Source organism: Python bivittatus, unplaced genomic scaffold, assembly GCF_059951505.1.
Source record: "Python bivittatus isolate LINGU-HERP-01145 unplaced genomic scaffold, Pbiv_v1 ctg000330_np1212, whole genome shotgun sequence".
Taxonomy (NCBI): Eukaryota; Metazoa; Chordata; class Lepidosauria; order Squamata; family Pythonidae; genus Python; species Python bivittatus.
This window is the reverse complement of record NW_028277058.1, coordinates 32,579,026-32,600,327: the sequence shown is the minus strand read 5'-3', so window position 1 is coordinate 32,600,327 and position 21,302 is coordinate 32,579,026. Positions and strand designations below refer to the sequence as shown.

The following is a 21,302-nucleotide window of genomic DNA, read 5'->3' as shown; positions in this document are numbered from 1 at the left end:
AGGAAATGCAGTTAGAAGAAAAAACAATTAAGAGCCTTGGGGAACCTTAGAGGCATTAGCACATTTTGAAGGTAGAGTATATAAAAAGATTGTTCTTTTTGCACAGCTACCTGATGAGGAAGAAAGAAGGAGGCACAGCTTTGTGATAAACTTTCTGTATTCAGTGATTCACATATCATAACAACTACCAGACATTATTTTATGGCATGGCACGGCACATAAACTTTTGGACTTGGATGGATTCAGATAATATTTACATTAGGAGACAAATAATTATAAAAATAACAGTTGGTTTGACATGAGGATGCTACTCTCTGAACATATGCATGTTAACACTTATATTTAACTTAACAAAATTTAGTATCTGTGATATTTATTTTGTATTTTTCTTGTGAGATGCCTTGAATATTCAGTTGAACAGGAAGGTGGAATAAAAATGGAATAAATCATATGTGTTTTATTATCTTTAAGTGCAGTCAACATAAGGGGTCATCTACAAAAGTCTAAAAGGAAAAGAAGCTTATTAATAGATTTCATTATAAAAAATAGAGCTATACTGGACATGAGGGGAAAAAATCAAACTCTGTAATGGCATTGCCTTTTTATGCCAAATTAATATGAGTAAAACAGTTGCAAACTCCCTATTTTCTGTGAATTCACAAACTGCACATTAAATCAGTCTTTCCCAACTTCAGACATGTACACTTCAGTTCCCAGAATTTCCCAGCCAGCATAGAGCACCTATGTTGGGGAATGCCATTCTACAGTAGAAAATTCTCAGCCAGTATACCTTTACATTTGGTCTAGTGATCTGTGACTACTGCCACAGAAAACTGAAGTAACCTCAATGTATATGAAATGAAATGGCATTGCATATATAAATATAGTCACACAGAGTAATAATGACTCTGACACAATGACCACACTGAGTCAGTTAATAAAGTAATCTCCGTTTGTGCCATGATGACATTGTCTTTATCTTGTTTGAAGTCCCAGGAATTTTCAGTATCAAATGATATTTAACCACTTGCTAGGTAATAGTTATGCCTTTTGCATTTGTACAATCCATTAATTATCTACAATAAAACAGCTTATATTATCCTACTTTTCTTGTTCAGATATTAAGCAATTGCAATAATTTAATTTGTAAAATATGATTCATCAGTTGTTTCCCAGAAACATTAATTTTTCTTATATTTGAAGTCAAATTAACTTTTTGGTCACTTTTACTAGAAAATGAAATGTGAAATTTTGAACCAAATATATTCATAAAAACATTAAAAGAACATATGCATTATTTGTTAAATGTCCACCTACCGAAGGCTTTCAGCTTTTTATTATATATGAGGCTGTATCTTATGTGCCAATAAAAAACATTTCTGTTCATACCTGGAGAACACCTAATTTTCATTAATCCCTCTTACTGCACTTCCTCTATTGGCCCACAAAGTTGCTCTGGATTATTGGGGAAACCTGAGGGAATATGGCATATAAAACATTATTTATTTGATTTACAGACTGACGTTCTGATCTAGTGAACACTGAAAGCAGCAACCAACATTTAAAAACAAAAATGCACAGTGAATTAATGATAGCAGCATAAAATGGCAGTTTCATTTGTTAAAACAATATAACTGTATATTTACCTTTTTGAAGAAATTAGGCATTCCAAAACAGAAGATATTATGGGTCTACTGATGCTGTTGGAGATAAATTAATACGCTTAGAGTTATACCAGCACAGCAAGAGCCAGCAGATTTAGATTATTTGTTTAGCAGAAACATGAATCTGCAATATATGAGATGCTGTTCACATAGTATTGTGAGTGGAATGAGTAAGCAGTTGGTCATTTTTGTGGAGGTGAAAGACATCAAATAAATCTGTCTTTCCCCATTGTTTCCCCAATTTGCTGCCCTTTAATCTGTAGGACTACGGTTCTCATCACCATGTTGCTGGGAAGAGATAACATTTGTAATCTAAAAGTTGTTCAGTTTCTCCTTACCAAGCTCAATAAATGAGCTGATTACATTTATAACAGACTTTTAATACTCAGAGAAAACAATTTACCAAGCCACCAATCTTTTCACAAGGGACACTGGCTGGTACTTCATATTCCAAATACAACGATTAATTAAATGCAGAAATTTATTTCAGTAGTTTTTGATAACCTTAAATCAAATGAGAAGGAGAGGCATGATATGAGGTCACGTTTTATATAGCATTTATTCTGCTTTCTTGATAGTATTATCAAAATTGAACAGTACGGTGCAATACATACAAATCTCATTGAGTTAAATGGAATAGGCTTTTGCCTAGCTACGCACAGGATCGCGCTGTGAAAGCTTCATACAGTACTGTTAGTTTGGAAACCTTTACAACCTCTTTTTTGCGCAGCTGCTTGATAAAGAACAAATAGCAAGTTGAATGTTAATTCCAACACGTGAGATAAATACTGCAGCTTTGATAAGGAGAATGAAAAAGGCAGCGCAATAATCTGCCTCATCTAAACAGAACTTCTTAGCTAGCCGAATGAGCTAAGGAGACGCTTCTCAGCCTCTAGCCTGTCCCGGTAAGCTGCAACTACAACTCCCAGCAACCATTGCTTCCGGAACCTCTGAGTGAGCTTAGGCAGCCTTGCCGATTCTTCCATTTGTAAACGGATTCGTTGAGCTCCGTCTTGCATTCTTCCTCGCAACTCGTGAGGAGAGAATGGGGCTTGCCACCCTCGGCGCGTTTGGAGACTCTGTTGCTGCGTGAGCAGCGGCGTCGCTGGAGGAGACACGTCTAGCCCGGCGTTCATGGAAGCCTCCAAATGTACTCGTAATTCTGGGCCTCTTCGACGGCAGCACTTTAAGGTGACGTTTTACAAAAGAAACTGCGCAGGGCTGGCGATGGCTCTGCGTTATACCCTTGGCGTGCTTATCGGCAAGTTGCAACTTTGATGTTTAGTCTTTTGACTATCATAAAATCAGCTAACGCGAGGTAGGTAAGGTGAGTTTCCCCTCTGCTATTGTTTTAAGATTTACAAAATGCCGGCCTGGTCAGGAGATCTGGACATCTGGCATAACTTAACTCTCTCACACCCACACCCGTAGGAACTCTGAATCAGCCCTACCGCACAGGGAGGGGAGGAAGCAACTTCCTTGACGACCATGAACGTAGAATTTCCTACTCCCTACGTAATGATTTTGGGGGGGAGGGATGATCTAGGAGCTTACGCATTACATCGATTATAGAGGGGTTTTTTATATTTAAACGTGAGTAAAAGCTCGTCATTCCGCTTACATATGTTATTTTTTTAATGTAAGCTTTTAAAAACAATCGATATTTTAATAGTTGAAGGCTATTTTTTTATCCGAATAAGCAGATGGAATATTCTCAATAAAATGCTGCTGTGAAGTTCTCCCGTTTAGACTTTCAACTGCTCCCTCTTTTTCGTTCTTCCTCCCCCTCCTACTGAGTTTCCTTAGAGTTATTTTGGTCCCCCTCCCCCATCACTGGATCTCCAGAATTTCTCCACCCAATCCCGAGAGTATTTTTGAGCCTTTTGATAACTCCATTTGGGGTGAGCAGTTTTAAAAACCATGTATTTTGGAAGAATTTGAGGGACTGAGCCAGTGGTTGATGTGTCCAAAATGCAATATGACTGTTATTTACAGCAGTATCCTTTTGGATCAAAGTTATTTCAGGCACTTTGTTCTGGAAGACTCACTGATTTTTTTGTAGATGCTCATGTTCATGTTATAGTTATGTACTATAAGTACATAACTCTGGTTTTTAAATAAACTAAAGGATAATAAAAACAAATATTCCATTTTTGATTCTAGAAGGCTTTCCAGTTACCAGCTTGGAAGAAAATGCAATAGTCTGAAGAACTTGGCATTTCTTTCTTTTTTTTAATAAACACTGACTTAAATGTTAATAATTCTACTACATAAGACCTGTGTCTGTGTATATACAATTGATTATGTGGATTCCATATTTGCCAATTTGCTAAAATTTATCTGTAACCCCAAAATCAATACTTGTGACACTTTCCTGGACATGCAGTGAAAAATTTGAGTTGCCTGACAGGCACGTTGTCAGCTGAGAGTATTTGCTACTGTTCCAGGTGACTGTATAGAACAGAACTACTATGAATAACGAGAATCCTGTGTTTGTGTGTGTGTCTCATATAGGCACACACACGTAGACACATGTAAATCTAGTTTTTACTGTATAAGTATCCTTTTTCTGATTTTTTTCTTTTTCTCTTTTCTGCATGTAAAATTAATGAAAAAAGACTAGACTTTAAGTTTCTTGCTTGAATCTCTGGTTGACTGAATTGAAAAATCAGATACATAAAATGATCAGAAGTTCCTGTGTTTCTTTTCATTCTTTATCTATGATTTTTTTTAAAAAGTTTTGAACAGCTCACAGTGCAATCCTTCCACACTAATATTGGCTACTTAAATTGGCAACTGGTATCCAAGACCAACCTCAGTTCCAGTTAAATGCAGAAGCCTTTCTCATGCATATTATTGTTGCAGAGGCTGCATATGCCAGGTTTGATTGGTGGTGTACTAAAGGACCTGTTTACTTGAAGACTACTCTTTTTGCAGACGTTTTTCAGGACAGTTACCAAACTAGTTCATTCACATCCCACTATCTAACCTAATTTCTCAGATAGTTCAATAGTCGGCCTATGTAACCACCACTCCAGAACACAGCAATCATTAGAAGGAAAACAAAAAGAAAGAAGTCCCATGACGCAACACAGAAATAAATCCAAATAATAAAAAATTTAAATAGCATTACATGTTCTAGATTTCCTCCCTCCCCCCCCAAAAAAATCTACGTTCAGGGGACAATCTTCCTGGATTGTGAGTGTCAAGTAGGGATTACTTTGTGATAGATTCCACTCCACGCCAGTTGCAGCCGTTTCTGGAGTGAGAGGCCTAAGTGCAGTGACCCATGATCTTATCGCTTCAGGATTACATTACTGCAATGCATTTTACCTGGACTGCCTTGAAAAAAATACTGGAAAATGTTTTTGATCTAAAACACATCTACCTGCCTGTTGGCAGATGAGAGCTGCTTTAGCAAAATACTTCTAGTCTTGCAGGTGCTGCATTGCTTACTAGTTGGTTTCAATTCAAAGTACTGATTTTAACCTATAAAGCTCTAGAGGGCTCAGCTCCTGGATATTTTAGGGACTGAACTGATTTTGTCCACCTTGTGTTTTAGGTGCCTTTCCTCTGAGAACTCAGGGGTGGGGTCCAAGATCTTGGTGATGGGCTGTGCCCTATAGAACATTCCCCCAAGGTTTGGGCTGCCGCAGCCTTAGGTTCTTTTAGATAGATACTTGAAATGCTGCTTTTCTGCTGGATATCTGGAGCCTAATGTCACTGACTGTGATTTTTTTATGTTGTGGAACAAAATTAATTGCGATTTTATGAATCAAAAAATTGATTCAATATGAATCTCATGTAGAGCTTTCTTTATGGATGAATTAGAATTCAACATGATATTTTTATTTTTTATGTTTTATTGTAATTTGTTATATTGTGGTGAGCCTTCCAGAGTTGTTGAGAGTTGGGCGGCATACAAGTTTAATCCATTATTATTATTATTACTATTATTGTTGCCTTCCTGTGTGTATCTTGCACATCTGCATTTTGAGTTATAAAATTATTAGTCTGTTTTGTAAGCCACTCTACCAAAAAGTAACATTACAACTGAACATAGATGGCAAGCTTCTTATCAGTAGAAGCCATCTTCAAAACATATTTAACACTTCTCTTTTGCTAAGTGGCTATGTAGAATCAGCTTGTAGAAATGTACATATCCCAGAATTACATTGTGTTCACTAATTTATACCAGGTTTGGCTCAAGGACTGTATTTAGTAATGTATATCTGCCAATGACCCCTTCATGGATCACTGCCTTGTCGTGGCGAAGGGGCTTGCGTAACTCAGTGAAGCCATGAGCTATACCATGCAGGGCCACCCAAGACGGACAGGTCATGACAGAGAGTTCTGACAAAATGTGGTCCACTGGAGAAGGAAATGGCAACCCACTCCAGTATCCTTGCCAAGAAAACCCCATGGACAATGTTAAAAGGCTAAAAGATATGATGCCGGAAGATGAGCCCCTCAGGTCGGAAGGTGTCCAATATGCTACTGGGGAAGAGCAGAGGGCATTTCCAAGTAGCTCCAGAAAGAGTGAAGCGGCTGGGCCAAAGCCGAAAGGATGTTCAGCTGTGGATGTATCTGGAAGCGAAAAGAAGGTCCGATGCTGTAAAGAACAATATTGTATAGGTACCTGGAATGTAAGATCTATGAACCAAGGCAAGCTGGATGTGGTCAAACATGAGATGACAAGATTGAACGTCGACATCTTGGGAATCAGCGAACTGAAATGGACGGGAATGGGTGAATTTAATTCGGGTGACCATTATATCTACTACTGTGGGCAAGAAACCCTTAGAAGAAATGGAGTTGCACTCATAGTGAATAAGAGAGTGGGAAAGGCAGTAATGGGGTACAACCTCAAAAACGACAGAATGATCTCAGTGCGTATCCAAGGCAAACCATTCAATATCACAGTCATCCAAGTCTATGCCCCAACCACTGATGCTGAAGAAGCTGAAGTTGACCGCTTCTATGAAGACCTACAACACCTTCTAGAACTAGCACCAAAAAAAGATGTCCTTTTCATCATAGGGGATTGGAATGCTAAAGTAGGAAGTCAAGGAGTAATCGGAATAACAGGCAAATTTGGCCTTGGAGTACAAAATGAAGCAGGGCAAAGGCTAATAGAGTTCTGTCAAGAGAACAAGCTAGTCATAGCAAACACTCTTTTCCAACAACACAAGAGACGACTCTACACATGGACATCACCAGATGTTCAATACCGAAACCAGATTGATTATATACTTTGCAGCCAAAGATGGAGAAGCTCTATACAGACAGCAAAAACAAGACCAGGAGCTGACTGTGGCTCAGATCATGAGCTTCTTACTGCAAAATTTAGGCTTAAATTGAAGAATGTAGGGAAAACCACTAGACCACTCAGGTATGACTTAGATCATATTCCTTGTGAGTACACAGTGAAGGTGATGAATAGATTTAGAGGATTAGATTTGGTAGACAGAGTGCCTGAAGAACTATGGACGGAGGTCCGTAACATTGTACAGGAGGCAGCAACTAAAACCATCCCAAAGAAAAAGAAATGCAAGAAAGCAAAATGGCTGTCTGATGAGGCTTTACAAATAGCTGTGGAAAGAAGGAATGCGAAAAGCAAGGGTGAAAGGGAAAGATATAAGCAACTGAATGCAGATTTCCAGAGAATAGCCAGGAGAGATAAGAAGGCCTTCTTAAATGAACAATGCAAAGAAATTGAGGAAAACAATAGAATGGGGAAGACTAGAGATCTCTTCAAGAAAATTGGAGATATGAAAGGAACGTTTAGTGCAAAGATGGGCATGATAAAGGACAAAAAGGCAGGGACCTAACAGAAGCAGAAGAGATTAAGAAGAGGTGGCAAGAATACACAGAAGAACTATACAAGAAAGATCTTAATGTCCCTGATGTCCACGCTGGTGTGATCACTGACCTTGAGCCAGACATCCTAGAGAGTGAAGTCAAGTGGGCCTTAGGAAGCATTGCTAACAACAAAACTAGTGGAGATGACAGGATTCCAGCTGAGTTATTTAAAATACTAAAAGATGATGGTGTTAAAGTGCTGCACTCAATATGCCAGCAAGTTTGGAAAACGCAACAGTGGCCACGGGATTGGAAAAGGTCAGTTTACGTTCCAATTCCAAAGAAGGGCAACGCCAAAGAATGCTCAAACTATCGCACAATTGCACTCATTTCACATGCTAGCAAGGTTATGCTCAAAATCCTACAAGCTAGGCTTCAGCAATATATGAACCGAGAACTACCGGATGTACAAGCTGGGTTTCGAAGAGGCAGAGGAACTAGAGATCAAATCGCCAACATTCGCTGGATCATGGAGAAAGCACGAGAGTTCCAGAAAAATATCTACTTCTACTTCATTGACTATGCAAAAGCCTTTGATTGTGTGGATCACAACAAACTGTGGCAAATTCTTAAAGAGATGGGAATACCAGACCACCTTACCTGTCTCCTGAGAAATCTGTATGCAGGCCAAGAAGCAACAGTTAGAACCGGTCATGGAACAACCGATTGGTTCAAAATAGGGAAAGGTGTACGACAAGGCTGTATACTGTCACCCTGCTTATTTAACCTATATGCAGAGTACATCATGAGAAATGCCAGGCTGGAAGAATCACAAGCCGGAATTAAGATTGCAGGGAGAATCATCAACAACCTCAGATATGCGGACGATACCACCCTAATGGCAGAAAGTGAAGAAGAACTAAAGAGCCTCTTGATGAGGGTGAAAGAGGAGAGTGCAAAAGCTGGCTTGAAACTCAACATTAAAAAAACTAAGATCATGGCATCTGGACCCATCAATTCCTGGCAAATAGAAGGGGTAGAAATGGAAGCAGTAACAGACTTCATTTATTTGGGCTCCAAGATCACCGCAGACGGAGACTGCAGCCATGAAATTAAAAGACGCTTGCTCCTTGGGAGGAAAGCTATGGCAAGCCTAGATAGCATATTAAAAAGCAGAGACGTCACCTTGCCGACAAAGATCCGCATAGTCAAAGCTATGGTTTTTCCAGTAGTAATGTATGGCTGTGAGAGCTGGACCATAAAAAGGCCGAGCGCCGAAGAATTGATGCCTTTGAACTGTGGTGCTGGAGAAGACTCTTAAGAGTTCCCTGGACTGCTAGGAGGTCAAACCAGTCAATCTTAAAGGAAATCAACCCTGATTGCTCATTGGAAGGATCGATAATGAAGCTCAAGCTCAGATATTTTGGCCACCTAATGCGAAGAGAGATCTCTTTGGAGAAGACCCTGATGCTGGGAAAGATTGAAGGCAAAAGGAGAAGAGGACGGCAGAGGATGAGATGGTTAGATAGCATCACTGAAGCAATGAGCATGAAACTGAGCAAACTCAGGGAGGCAGTGAAGGACAGGAAGGCCTGGCGCAATATGGTTCATGGGGTCACGAAGAGTCGGACACGACTTAACGACTAAACAACAACAATAATCTGCCAATGAAAAGAAAATCTGCCAGTGGAAGAGCAGATTTGGGGTATATTTGGAAGTAACTGAACAGAACCCAGTCCTAAGAGAACTGAAGGATCAGACTCCCATAGATTCAGCATAGAATAGCAAGCACAACACAGAAGTTCTCAAAAAGAAAAAAAAAAAAGAATTACTGTTATCTCTGAGGAATCCATCACTTTATATTTTGTATTAAAACAATCAAATTTTTTGATTTGTAATATGAAAATTTGTAAATAATTTAAATAATATCAAAGGAAACAAGCAAAAGAAAAATAAATATAGCAAATTTAATAGAGATTCTTGCTTTTAGTCCAAAATCCTTTCTCTGAAAAGTAGGGAAAAAAACTGGTGGTATAGTCACCTACTATATATTAAACTTACTCATTTCTCTACCAACTTACTCTTCCAGTTATTATACATTATTAGAAAGCAAAAATTGCATCTCCGCAGTAATCACAGCAGAGAGCTAACGCCAAGAGTAGAAATGTTCTGCACAAACTTAGAATTGCAACATCATGAACACTTTCAGAGATGGCCAAACCCAATTTGGGATCTTGTCAGAAAATACTGTCAGCAAGAACAAGGTGTCTTCAAACGTATTACCATGTGTGAGAGGTATATTCCACTGTAAGATGGTACAGCAGCCCTAGCATCACTTTGGTTATTAGAACCTTTTGATCTATAGGGATGCTTTTGATCATGTATTACAACTGTTTCATTGTTATTAATTATTCTTTATTTATATCACAGTGCAGTAAGAAATGGTCTAGGCTTGTTCTCATACTTAATGAAGAAGAGATACTTCTTCTCAAATGGGAGCATCTGCCATATAAAATAGTTCTTTTGTTGAATAAGTGCTATAGCAACAGGTGTGTGTGTGTGTAACATTTTGTCTTCTCAGTGGAACATCCCCAGAGGCCATCTGTCTTTCTACAGTATTTATGCTAAAAAGCAGTAATGGCTGTATATTTTCTAAGACAGGAAGAATAATAAGTTTTCTTTACTGTCTGAACAAAGCAGACTTTCTAACCGTAATTCTGTGGAGTCCTGGAATTCTGTGGGCTTGGATGCTTCATTACCTGACTAGGTGACATCTGATGATGATGTTATCTAGTTGGGTAATGAAACATCTGCAAGCAAACAACCAAGCTCAGAGTGCCCCAAGGACTTCACAGTTCAACCCTAAGCTATGTATATTCTCTTCTATTTTAACTGTAATTCTGGCAGAAAAGCAGTTTATTTATTTTGCCCAGTGCTTGAGGTCTTCCTAAATGACAATTTCCTGATGACACCAAGTACAGGCAATTTTATTGCTGCCCTAGCTATACCACATTCTTACTATAAGCTGCTTGCATTAAAAACAAGTAGCTCCATCCTTTGGGGAAAATTAAAACAGTGGTTTTTCAGTATCAGTCCTTTTCATCATTTAATCTCATTATGAACTGTAGCAGCATGAGATCATTTCTAGGCAGATGCAATCCTTCAGAATATTTTCTTTGCATTTTTTAATTTAGAGGATCTTTGTTTTTTTTCAGGCTAACAGACCCTTCTTAGGTGCTTATATCCTGTTCTGGTGAATAAAAGCACCAAGATTATCAGAGTTGTCATATTCTAGAGTCATCGTACTCAGTTATTCTGCTTTGATGATATTCCACTAGATGCACCCATTTATTTACTACATTTCAATCAGGTTGAATTGATCTAATGTAAAGCAGAAATGGGGAAAAACAGCTACTGTTCTGCAACTGTTGATTAAGGCATCTCCTGGCTTTTTCAGTGTAACTGTCCATCTTGCCAAATCTTTTCCTTCGGTTAGCTGTTGGTCCACCAGGATAGGAGACCCAAGCCGGGTTCACTGATAGATCCCTTAATGAAAATTGTAAGAATTAACATTTGAATTAATATTCTTTTTCTATATTTTGAAGTTGACACTCTCCAGCCCTATCCCTTTACATCTGTTGAAAGAGTAACATGAATATCTACTAATACTTAGGTCCTAGACTATACAGACTCTATACAGTCATAAATCAAAATCTGTGCCTAACTTTACACTCGGTGAATGCAAACTGTTGGCACAGTTGACAGAAAATACAGTGGGGCAAAAAAGTATTTAGTCAGCCACCAATTGTGCAAGTTCTCCCACTTAAAAAGATGAGAGAGGCCTGTAATTTTCATCATAGGTATACCTCAACTATGAGAGACAAAATGGGGGAAAAAATCCAGAAAATCACATTGTCTGATTTTTAAAGAATTTATTTGCAAATCATGGTGGAAAATAAGTATTTGGTCATCTACAAACAAGCAAGATGTCTGGCTCTCACAGACCTGTAACTACTTCTTTAAGAGGCTCCTCTGTCCTCCACTCGTTACCTGTAGTAATGGCACCTGTTTGACCTTGTTATCAGTATAAAAGACACCTTTCACAACCTCAAACAGTCACACTCCAAACTCCACTATGGCCAAGACCAAAGAGCTGTTGAAGGACACCAGAAACAAAATTGTAGACCTGCACCAGGCTGGGAAGACTGAATCTGCAATAGGCAAGCAGCTTGGTGTGAAGAAATCAACTGTGGGAGCAATAATTAGAAAATGGAAGACATACAAGACCACTGATAATCTCCCTTGATCTGGGGCTCCACGCAAGATCTTACCCCGTGGGGTCAAAATGATCACAAGAACGGTGAGCAAAAATCCAAGAACCACGGGGGGACCTAGTGAATGACCTGCAGAGAGCTGGGACCAAAGTAACAAAGGCTACCATCAGTAACACACTACGCGGCCAGGGACTCAAATCCTGCAGTGCCAGACGTGTCCCCCTGCTTAAGCCAGTACATGTCCGGGCCCGTCTGAAGTTTGCTAGAGAGCATTTGGATGATCCAGAAGAGGATTGGGAGAATGTCATATGGTCAGATGAAACCAAAGTAGAACGTTTTGGTCCAAACTCGTCGTGTTTGGAGGAGAGAGAATGCTGAGTTGCATCCAAAGAACACCATACCTACTGTGAAGCATGGGGGTGGAAACATCATGCTTTGGGGCTGTTTTTCTGCAAAGGGACCAGGACGACTGATCCGTGTAAAGGAAAGAATGAATGGGGCCATGTATCGTGAGATTTTGAGTGAACACCTCCTTCCATCAGAAAGGGCATTGAAGATGAAACGTGGCTGGGTCTTTCAGCATGACAATGATCCCAAACACACCGCCCGGGCAACGAAGGAGTGGCTTTGTAAGAAGCATTTCAAGGTCCTGGAGTGGCCTAGCCAGTCTCCAGATCTCAACCCCATGGAAAACCTTTGGAGGGAGTTGAAAGCCCGTGTTGCCCAGCGACAGCCCCGAAACATCACTGCTCTAGAGGAGATCTGCATGGAGGAATGGGCCAAAATACCAGCAACAGTGTGTGAAAACCTTGTGAAGACTTACAGAAAACGTTTGACCTCTGTCATTGCCAACAAAGGATATATAACAAAGTATTGAGATGAACTTTTGATATTGACCAAATACTTATTTTCCACCATGATTTGCAAATAAATTCTTTAAAAATCAGACAATGTGATTTTCTGGATTTTTTCCCCATTTTGTCTCTCATAGTTGAGGTATACCTATGATGAAAATTACAGGCCTCTCTCATCTTTTTAAGTGGGAGAACTTGCACAATTGGTGGCTGACTAAATACTTTTTTGCCCCACTCTAATTGTTCAGCTCAAGATGCATGTCATATCTAAGCTGCACCTTCACATTCTAGTTTCTTGCCCTCCGTTCTAAGAAGTAAGTATAAAATACATGGGTGCAAAATGTTTTGCTTTTAGCAATTTTGAACATAAAACATCTTTCCCTCAAGCGCAGAATTGCAGTTTTGATTGCAGAATAGGAATAGTAGATTCACACTGAAAATAGGTTGTTCTGGAAAAGTTTCATGTTCTAGACAGTTCAAAATGAAACATTTTGCACATCCTTCTTGTAAAAGGAACCAGATTTTTTAAACTGACATTCTTCCATTCCCCTAAATGACTAATTAAGCAGAATTGGAGCTAGTTAGTACTAAGATGGGAATTCACCAGGAAATCTCAAGGTTGTAGGCAACACTAGGATGTGTGCGTGTGAGCGTATGCATTCATATTCCAGAGGAAGGCATTCTGTACTGCTACCAGGAAAATTGCAAGGATGGATCCCTGTAGTCACCAGGCATTAAGCTTGACTTGAGGGAGTCTTTCCCCTTTACTTCCCTATATACTTTCAGGTATTGGTAAAGCTCTTCATTTTAAAGGGCTCCAAAGAAGAGTACATACCACAATGGTGTAGGGTGCTTCTTTCTTCTGTGCCTCATCAGTGCCACTAGAAGTGGAAGGCTCTGCAGAGCTTGGGCCTGTTGGGGATGTATCAATGAAAGTTTCATCCACCACACGGAAACGTATTTCTTCTCCCATATCCATGTACAGGTCATGAGCTCCTTCTTCAGTCTCATATTCCCAAACCCATACCTGTTCCGTTTCATCGCTGGGCACATGAAAGGTTAAGGCAGCAATGTGACAAAAAGGCAAAGAACTGTTCCCTAACATCCTGTAGGGCAGGGCATGGAGTAACGTCTTAAAGTTACAGAATGACAGATTCTGGTTGAATGTTAGGAAGTTTTAGTGGGACCAATGACCATGGGAGGTGGTAGACTCACATTCACTGGATATATTCAAACAGGGTTAGGTAATCATGTTTTCATGTGGATTCCAGATTTAATAAAAGATTAGTATCAATGGCCTAAATGGTCTAATTGTAAGTTTTAGGATACTAAGATACTAAGACATAATATGAAAAAAAAATATTTCCTACTGTTTCCCTAAATTAATCTCTTCTGCATTTTCTTACCAGGATAATTATTGCTGGTTTTGCATACAAATGGTTCATGTTACATTGTAGAAGAAAATGTAACTCAATGAGAAGCTAGCCATGGGACTTAGAAATGAATTTGAGTGACAAAATAAAGCATCATCAAAGTATATTAATATCAAATTAAAAGATTTGCTTCAATTTCACAATTCCTACTATTCTTCAACTCTCACCTGAATAGTCACCATGTACTTTTCTTCCCACCATAGTTTGAACTAATCTTTGTCCACATATTCTACATATTTTCCTAAGCTGCAAAATGTTATGCAGATTCCCTGTTTTTAAGAATAAGGCTTGAAGTAGAACATTTTCTGACGTACTAAACAGGCTTTTAAAACCTTAAACAGATATAAGCCTGATCTGAAAAGATTTGTCATCATCATCATCATCATTATTGTTCTTATTTTGGTTGCACAGTCAGCCAGAAGTTTAGACTGGATTTGGCATTTTCATGCACCTATCGAGTGCTTCCCAAGGACCTGGGAAAGACAGATGCTGTTGTTTGATGGTATCGTTGTAGGATTATTATTACTATTATTGAATGTGCTGCATTATAGAGCTGCTCAGAGGATACAACTTGGCAGGCTGTTGTAGGGATTCTGGAGGAATGAGGATGTCATCAAAGAACCCAAGAGAAACTGTGGAAAGTTCAGATTAACATAGTAGCCACTTAAATACAACATAACAGCACCAACTTAAGCCTTAGATTGCCCAATAATATATGTGAGAAAAAAATGACAGTACTCCTCTAAAAATAGTATTGGAGCATTCAAACTCCAATACTGGACAAATTTAAGAGTAATACTTCAATATTCAGTTAAAGCTGCTCAGCTCTAATTTTTAAACTTGCAATTACAAAGTAAAAACTGTATGTATCGATAAATATACCACTAATTGTATATTTTACATGTAATCTTCTCAACACAATGTACTTAAGGTTACACATATCTGTAGACTCTACAGGTGCTTACCACTTCTCAAAGGACAAGATGCAACAGATAGATCCTTATAATATTTTTACACAAAAACCAATAAAAACACTATCAAATAATAAAGCAAATATGAGGATAACTGCTGTCTGATCCCACAAATGGCTGTCTGCTTCTGCTATCCCTCAGATTTCTATAAAATTATCTAATGACAACATCTTTAGACTGATTTTAATTGGCAGTTAGAAATAAAAATGCTGAGACAACAGAGAAGAAATTCTTCAATTAGACAGGAATCAGCTAGAAAATTATTTTTCCAGAAACATGTATACTCAAATTCACCTAGCACAGTAACTAAATTCCATACCTATGATGAACCAGTAATTCCAGGCTTAGTGTGGTTCTTTAGCAAAGATTTTAACACAGTTCTTCCAGATTTGTTTTGAAACAAGAAATTTATGTTCATCAAATCTTGATTATCTTAATACTGTAGTACACACCACAGCATAATCCTTTCCACAATTTTTATTACTTTCTGGTAGATGAAGGCACACCTTTAGAAAAACCATTTTTGTAGTGTCTATCATCTTATTAAATAATTAAAAAAATAACTTACCATGAACACCTTCAAGACTGCAGCCTTTTATCTCTCCAACCAGAATTTCGTCCAAAAATGGATGAAATACAACATATCTAAAATGCACTAAAAAAGCAGCAAACATCATAAATCTAAACACCCAAGCTTCCCACCTATTCATTTATTTTTACTACGTAGATATCTTAGCTAATTTAAACACTGATTTTAATAACATAAGTTTTCATTTTCCTCTAATTTTATGTCACACTACTCTGCAACTTTTCCATGTCACATATGTATTTTGTAATTTCTGTTACCTTTCTTTTCTCTCTCTTTTCCTTTTAAAAGAAATAAATTAAAAACATAGATTTAATAAATGAATCAATACCTGTCTTACTGTATTATGAATAAAGTAACCGGCACTGCAAGATAGAACTGTCAGACAGACCTGATGATGCAGATGTTTCCCTTGTAAATTGAGAACTAACCTGCTAAATGCCTTTTTTAAAGGAAGTGCATCTTTGTGTTAAATTAGAATAGTAAAATTAGCTTCATTGGCAAGCTGAACAACATCTATGTGCCAATTTGTTTATGATTTCTCAAACATCAATATCTGCCTTAGAAAGGAATAATTCCTTAATATTACTATATGACATACTTAATCAAATGCTAATTCACTGTCATGCTAAATTAATGAAAATAGCACTAGGATATAGCACAGCATGACAAATCCCTATTTCTCTAGACTGGAACAAGAAAACATGGAATATGTCATAAATATTTCCTTTACTTTATATTAAGGGAAAATGGTACCAAGAATGAAATGAAATTAAATATTTTTAATTAAACGCTGAGCCCTGTGGCTCTCAGCTTCTCCACAAAGAGGTCAAACTTAGAAAAATAGTTGTCAAACCTTTTGTGTGTGATGCACCATCTCCTGGGAATATGTAGGAATCCTCCAGCTTTGTAATGTCATATAGACAGATACAGAGGCCAACGTTATATACAACCTGAATATAGTAGAATGAGCAAGAAATAGGAGAGGTCCAGAGAACAATAAATTTTAATGATTAGAAAGAGAAGTGATAAACTTTCTTGAATTAGCATATCAGAATATGTTCAAAAGAAAAGCCACAGCACTGAATCTAACTAATAAAGTGATTATTTATTTATATGATGTACGTCACCACCCATCTCAGCCAGGTGATTCTGGGCAGTGTACAAGAATTAAAGACACAAAAGCCATGACATGCGATCCCTGGCACCAAGGATGAATAGATAGCCTGAGCTACAAATGGGCAAAAAGAGGTAAGAAACATGAGCAACCAGCCCAATTTCCCCTCATTCCTTTTTGCACTGAACTGCAAATCGTTTACATAGTATTACTATGTATTAAAAGAAATGTACCAAATAAACTGATGAAAATTTGGTGGCCATTTTTGAATGTTTTTCTAATTGAGGAACACACTTAGTATCTTCCAGTGTTCAACCACAGTTACCGTTATCCCTGATCACTGTTGCCTGGAGCTTATGGGAACTGTAACTTAAAATAAGAACACGGCAAGCTTGCTCATCCCTATTCTAGTAATTAACAGCTGAGTTTCCTAGTTTCTTCAAGATTCACAATTCTATCGTGGCATAAGTTGCCATATACTGTATCCATTTCATCAAATACATGAAATATTATCCTGAGATAGAAATACAGTATGCATTAATGGTTTGATGAGGCATTTAGAATAAATTCTCATTCCAGAAAGTCAGGCAAAAGATTGAGCTTTTCATAATTACCTTATTGGCTAACTTCTTATTTAACTCTTCAGTGATTGCCTCATTAAGCTTCCTTTCAAACTGCCATGGAGGAATTCGTACTGTATCTGTCATCTCTACTAACACAAACATGGTAGCCAGCAAAAGCACTGTACCTAGATTAAAAAAAGAAAAAGCCCTAAGACCTTGAGGGCAATAGTGAGACAGCTTATCACCTCAACTACAGCCCTAATAGCTTGAGGTTTGGTGGCACTTTTATCCCTTGTTGCCACAGTGGATTTGAATGTTTATATTTTTCTTCACACTGGTCACAGTGGCATTTTCTTAAAACAATACTAGACCAATATAGTCAAGGAAATGGTGCATTTCCAGAAGTCTGGTTGCGGTTTCATCATGAGAACTGCCACCACTTGATTTCTGCTTGCTGTATCAAAATAGGGAACCACATCACAGCAGAGCACCTCTCACTTGGAAGAAATTGTCTCAAGAATGAGGAACACTTACATTTGTACCTCTACTAAAACATATATAAAACCCAACCCCCCTCTAGAAATAAGTACTGGGATATTAAGATTGCAGGCAAATAATTTTTAATAACTGACAAAGCTTCTAATACACATTACAATTCTTTGTGAAAATTCAGAAGAAAGTATAAAACAGAACAATATAACTATGAAAGTAGCCTAGATTTAGTTCCAAAGTGAATAAAATTAGATTTCTAAGATTAAAAAAATTGCCTCAAATTTATTTGGGAAATACCTATTATTTGCAATACAGCAAAATATACATGTTGGGATAATTTTAATTTTACTGTCAACCTATTTACACCAAATTTAAAAAATCAAAAAGCATTTATAACAGTAAAACAAATTAACATTCATTCAATTAAAAACTATATGGGAAGCATTATAAAAATCAATAAAAAGACTAGTTAAACTGACAAACAAAGCATTTCCTTTAAAGTACTGGGGCACATTATAAGTTTTTAAAGAAGTATTTTCTAAAGATTGGTAGGCTGTCAAACGGCAGAACCAAAACCAGTAACTTCATTCTGGTTTTATGCAAAATGGGAAACAATGACTTCACAGTTGCAGTCTCCTTTTATTAAAAAAAAAAAAAAAAAAGGAAGGGAAGGGAAGGGAAAATATTTTATTTATTTATGAAATATACAGGCTGCCCCAATCTATTACAATTCTGTTTTTTTATATCTGAGGATAAGCATTGCATCCAATGAATGGAAGCCATTTCCTGAACTGTAATTCTCAAAATTTCTTGAAATACCTAATCTGAACTCTCCAGAAGACTTTCAAATGGCATTGGGAACTGAATATGGGTGGAGGCTGACAATTTGCTTGCATGACCATCCTTTCAGTTAGCACTATAGGATGCAATCTAGTGTCATTATATTTCTCTTTTAATGTATTATATTAAGCTATATTATATAACATTGTATATCTTACAATGCCCATCAAGACATCATGATATGATCCAGGGATGCATTTTCCTTCCAAAGGACCAAATTTAAATAATCTTGTATTATTCTAGATCAGTGATTCTAGATAGAGATTGTTTCTCAATCTCAGCAATTTTAAGATGGGTGGACTTCAACTTCCAGAATAATAGAACATTATATTATATTAATAATAAAATTATTACAATTATTAAAATAATAATATTAATAATATTCCCAGAAGAATAACTTGCTGGCTGGGGGATTCTGGGAGTTGAAGTCCACGCATCTTAAAGTTCCTGAGACTGACAAACACTATTCTAGATCATGGCAATGTCCTGAATTCAAGAATCAGCATGTTTAGAGCGCTGGGCTAGGGAAACCTAAGTTCAAGTTCCTGCTCGTATGTAACACGTAATAACGTGGATGAGGTTGCGAAGAGACCACCTTTTAGCTTAATCTACCCCACAGGTTCCCCAGAAGAACAAGGAGCTCAGGCAGGCAAAGAAGAGAAGAGAGCTCAAGTCTGCGGCTCCGGCTCCCCGGCCCCTCTCCCACTTACCCACCGCGTCGTATCCGACCGCTGGGGCAGCAGTTTCCTCTCGGTCGCTCGTTCTCTTCGACCACAACGGGAGTAAAGCTGGGTAGCTCCGCCAACGACCTTTACGTGAGAGACGGGCAATCTCCAGACTTTGGGGACTCCGTTGCCCGCCAGCATCTTCTGTCAAGGCGGGGCTACCAGCATGCCTCGGAAGCTGTTCCCCAGGCGAATGCGCACAAGCCACCAGCGAGTTGGTGCAACGGAAGGAAAAGATAGGAAGCAAAGCGACGGAGCGGGAGAGGCTGCCCCCCACAGGACTGGTAGTTTGGTGGAACCTATAGTTAGAAGCCTTACATTCTTGAAGCGGTAATTAGATTTTCTGTCTCTAATAAGACACCAATTGCATAGATATCAGCGTGTTTTTGTTTGAAATACATGCAGATTTAAGTTCCATTTAGTGTACATCCATATTTTGTTTTTCTTCCCAGCGTTTTTCCCGCAGGTGCAGGGTCTGCTTTTTTTTTTTCTCGGATCAACCGGACGTTGATCCGTTGGCTGCGATTGACCAACCAGCTTGTCGCCCGAGCCTGACGTCATGGGCTGAGAGAGAGTCACTCAGCGGCTTTCATGCCTAAGGCGTGAACTGGGACTCGCAGTCTCCTGGTTTCCAGTGTGGTGCGTTAAACGCTACACCAGACTGGCTCTCTTTACTCTCCGCCCATATATTCTGGTATATTAAATAGAGGGAAACAATGGTGTATAAAATCCCCGCCTTTTCCAAAACATTGTCGGAAAAAAAAATAGACTAATCTCACGGGAACGGTGACAAGATGTTTCAATAATAAGGTTGATGAGCACCCATCAATGCAATTCTATGCATGTATACTTTGAATGGATTCAGTGGTGGATTTAGGAGTGGGCAAATCAGGCCCCATGCATGACCCTCCCCTCTGACATAATTTCATTAAATAAAAACAGGGTGCTAGCCTACTTATTTTGCTAAGCAGTGAGCTGCACAAATGTACACTCTTTGCTCATTTTTAAAATCTAAATACAGTACTTAGATGGCATCACATCATTATTAGTCTAGGGCCACAAAGAGGGATGTAAGGGCATCAGAGGCAAGCAAGCAATGAGGTACCTTAAATAAATATTCATATCATTACTACTCAAAAGAGAGAAATCACCATGGAATATATGAAAATGTAAAGATCAAGATTTTCTAGAAGCAAGAAAACCTGCTGAAAGCATTGCCAAGATGTTTGAAGACTTATTCAGGAGAAATTTTCAGAGCAACATGTGAAAAAAAGGCACAAGTTTTCTATTAATGAGACAGCATATGAAGGAGACAAATTTTGGTTCTGTAATATTACAGTGGATGAACCTATTGCTCAGTTAAATGAGAGTTTTAGTGGAATTTAGGGACAAATATAGATTGATATGGCCACCTCTGATAGATTAGGGACACTACTTTACTGCAGGCAGTCCTTTATTAGAAGGGGCATCCAGCAAATTTGTTTAAGAATAAAGATTCAAAAAGAACAGAACCTATAAACTGCATATTAGCAGAAGCACATAAGCAGCAGGCTGAGTAGAGATATACTGTGTATGTCACACTCTTCCTCCTCTGCAAATTTTGTATTGTATTAAGTTTAATGGTTCTTTTTTAAATCTGTGCTAATTTAAATCTTTTAAAGTTACCTTGTGCTAATTTAATAGAAATCCATGCTGTAGTTTCGGGGGCAGGGAGTTATTATTTTGTCCATTTTGAATATGTTTGTATGTATAGAATTGTACTGCTTAGCTCCTCCAGTACACTCATCTTTCCTGTTCAATTCCGTGGAACATGTTGTCCTATGTTAATTGTAATTCTTGTATGAGTTTGTACAAATTCATTTGAGACCTTCAAGTATCTTCTTATCCAAGATACAGACTTGGATCTAATCCATGATTGGAAGATACAGGTTGAAACTGAGTATGAAATTAATTGGTGACTTTGGACTGGCCACTATCTAAT

General features: G+C 38.2%; 1 protein-coding gene and 1 long non-coding RNA gene across 2 annotated transcripts; one reads left to right on the top strand and one right to left on the bottom strand.

The window, feature by feature from the left end:
- Positions 1-2,781: 2,781 nt before the first annotated feature.
- Positions 2,782-4,358, top strand: LOC148215939 (uncharacterized). Its single transcript, XR_015796442.1, has 2 exons — positions 2,782-2,982; positions 3,828-4,358. It is a non-coding gene; the product is annotated as an uncharacterized LOC148215939 (long non-coding RNA).
- Positions 4,359-10,785: 6,427 nt separating this feature from the next.
- Positions 10,786-19,507, bottom strand: POLR3H (RNA polymerase III subunit H). The gene is made up of 7 exons (XM_007444230.4): positions 19,307-19,507; positions 17,316-17,449; positions 16,441-16,537; positions 15,567-15,653; positions 14,596-14,659; positions 13,430-13,637; positions 10,786-11,012 (listed from the first exon to the last, which is right to left on the bottom strand). Exons 2-7 carry the CDS (start codon positions 17,424-17,426, stop codon positions 10,959-10,961), a joined length of 621 nt encoding a protein of 206 aa, XP_007444292.1. The 5' UTR covers positions 17,427-17,449; positions 19,307-19,507; the 3' UTR covers positions 10,786-10,958.
- Positions 19,508-21,302: the final 1,795 nt, after the last annotated feature.

Bases quoted from the DNA above. Each gene is read 5' to 3' on its own strand.
- POLR3H (XM_007444230.4), bottom strand. From the start codon at position 17,426: ATGTTTGTGTTAGTAGAGATGACAGATACAGTACGAATTCCTCCATGG. The intron at 14,660-15,566 runs GTAAGTTATTTT...AACTTTCCACAG, and splicing joins CAGTCTTGAAGGTGTTCATG to TTTCTCTTGGGTTCTTTGAT. The intron at 11,013-13,429 runs GTATGTACTCTT...ATTTTCATTAAG, and splicing joins AAGCACCCTACACCATTGTG to GGATCTATCAGTGAACCCGG.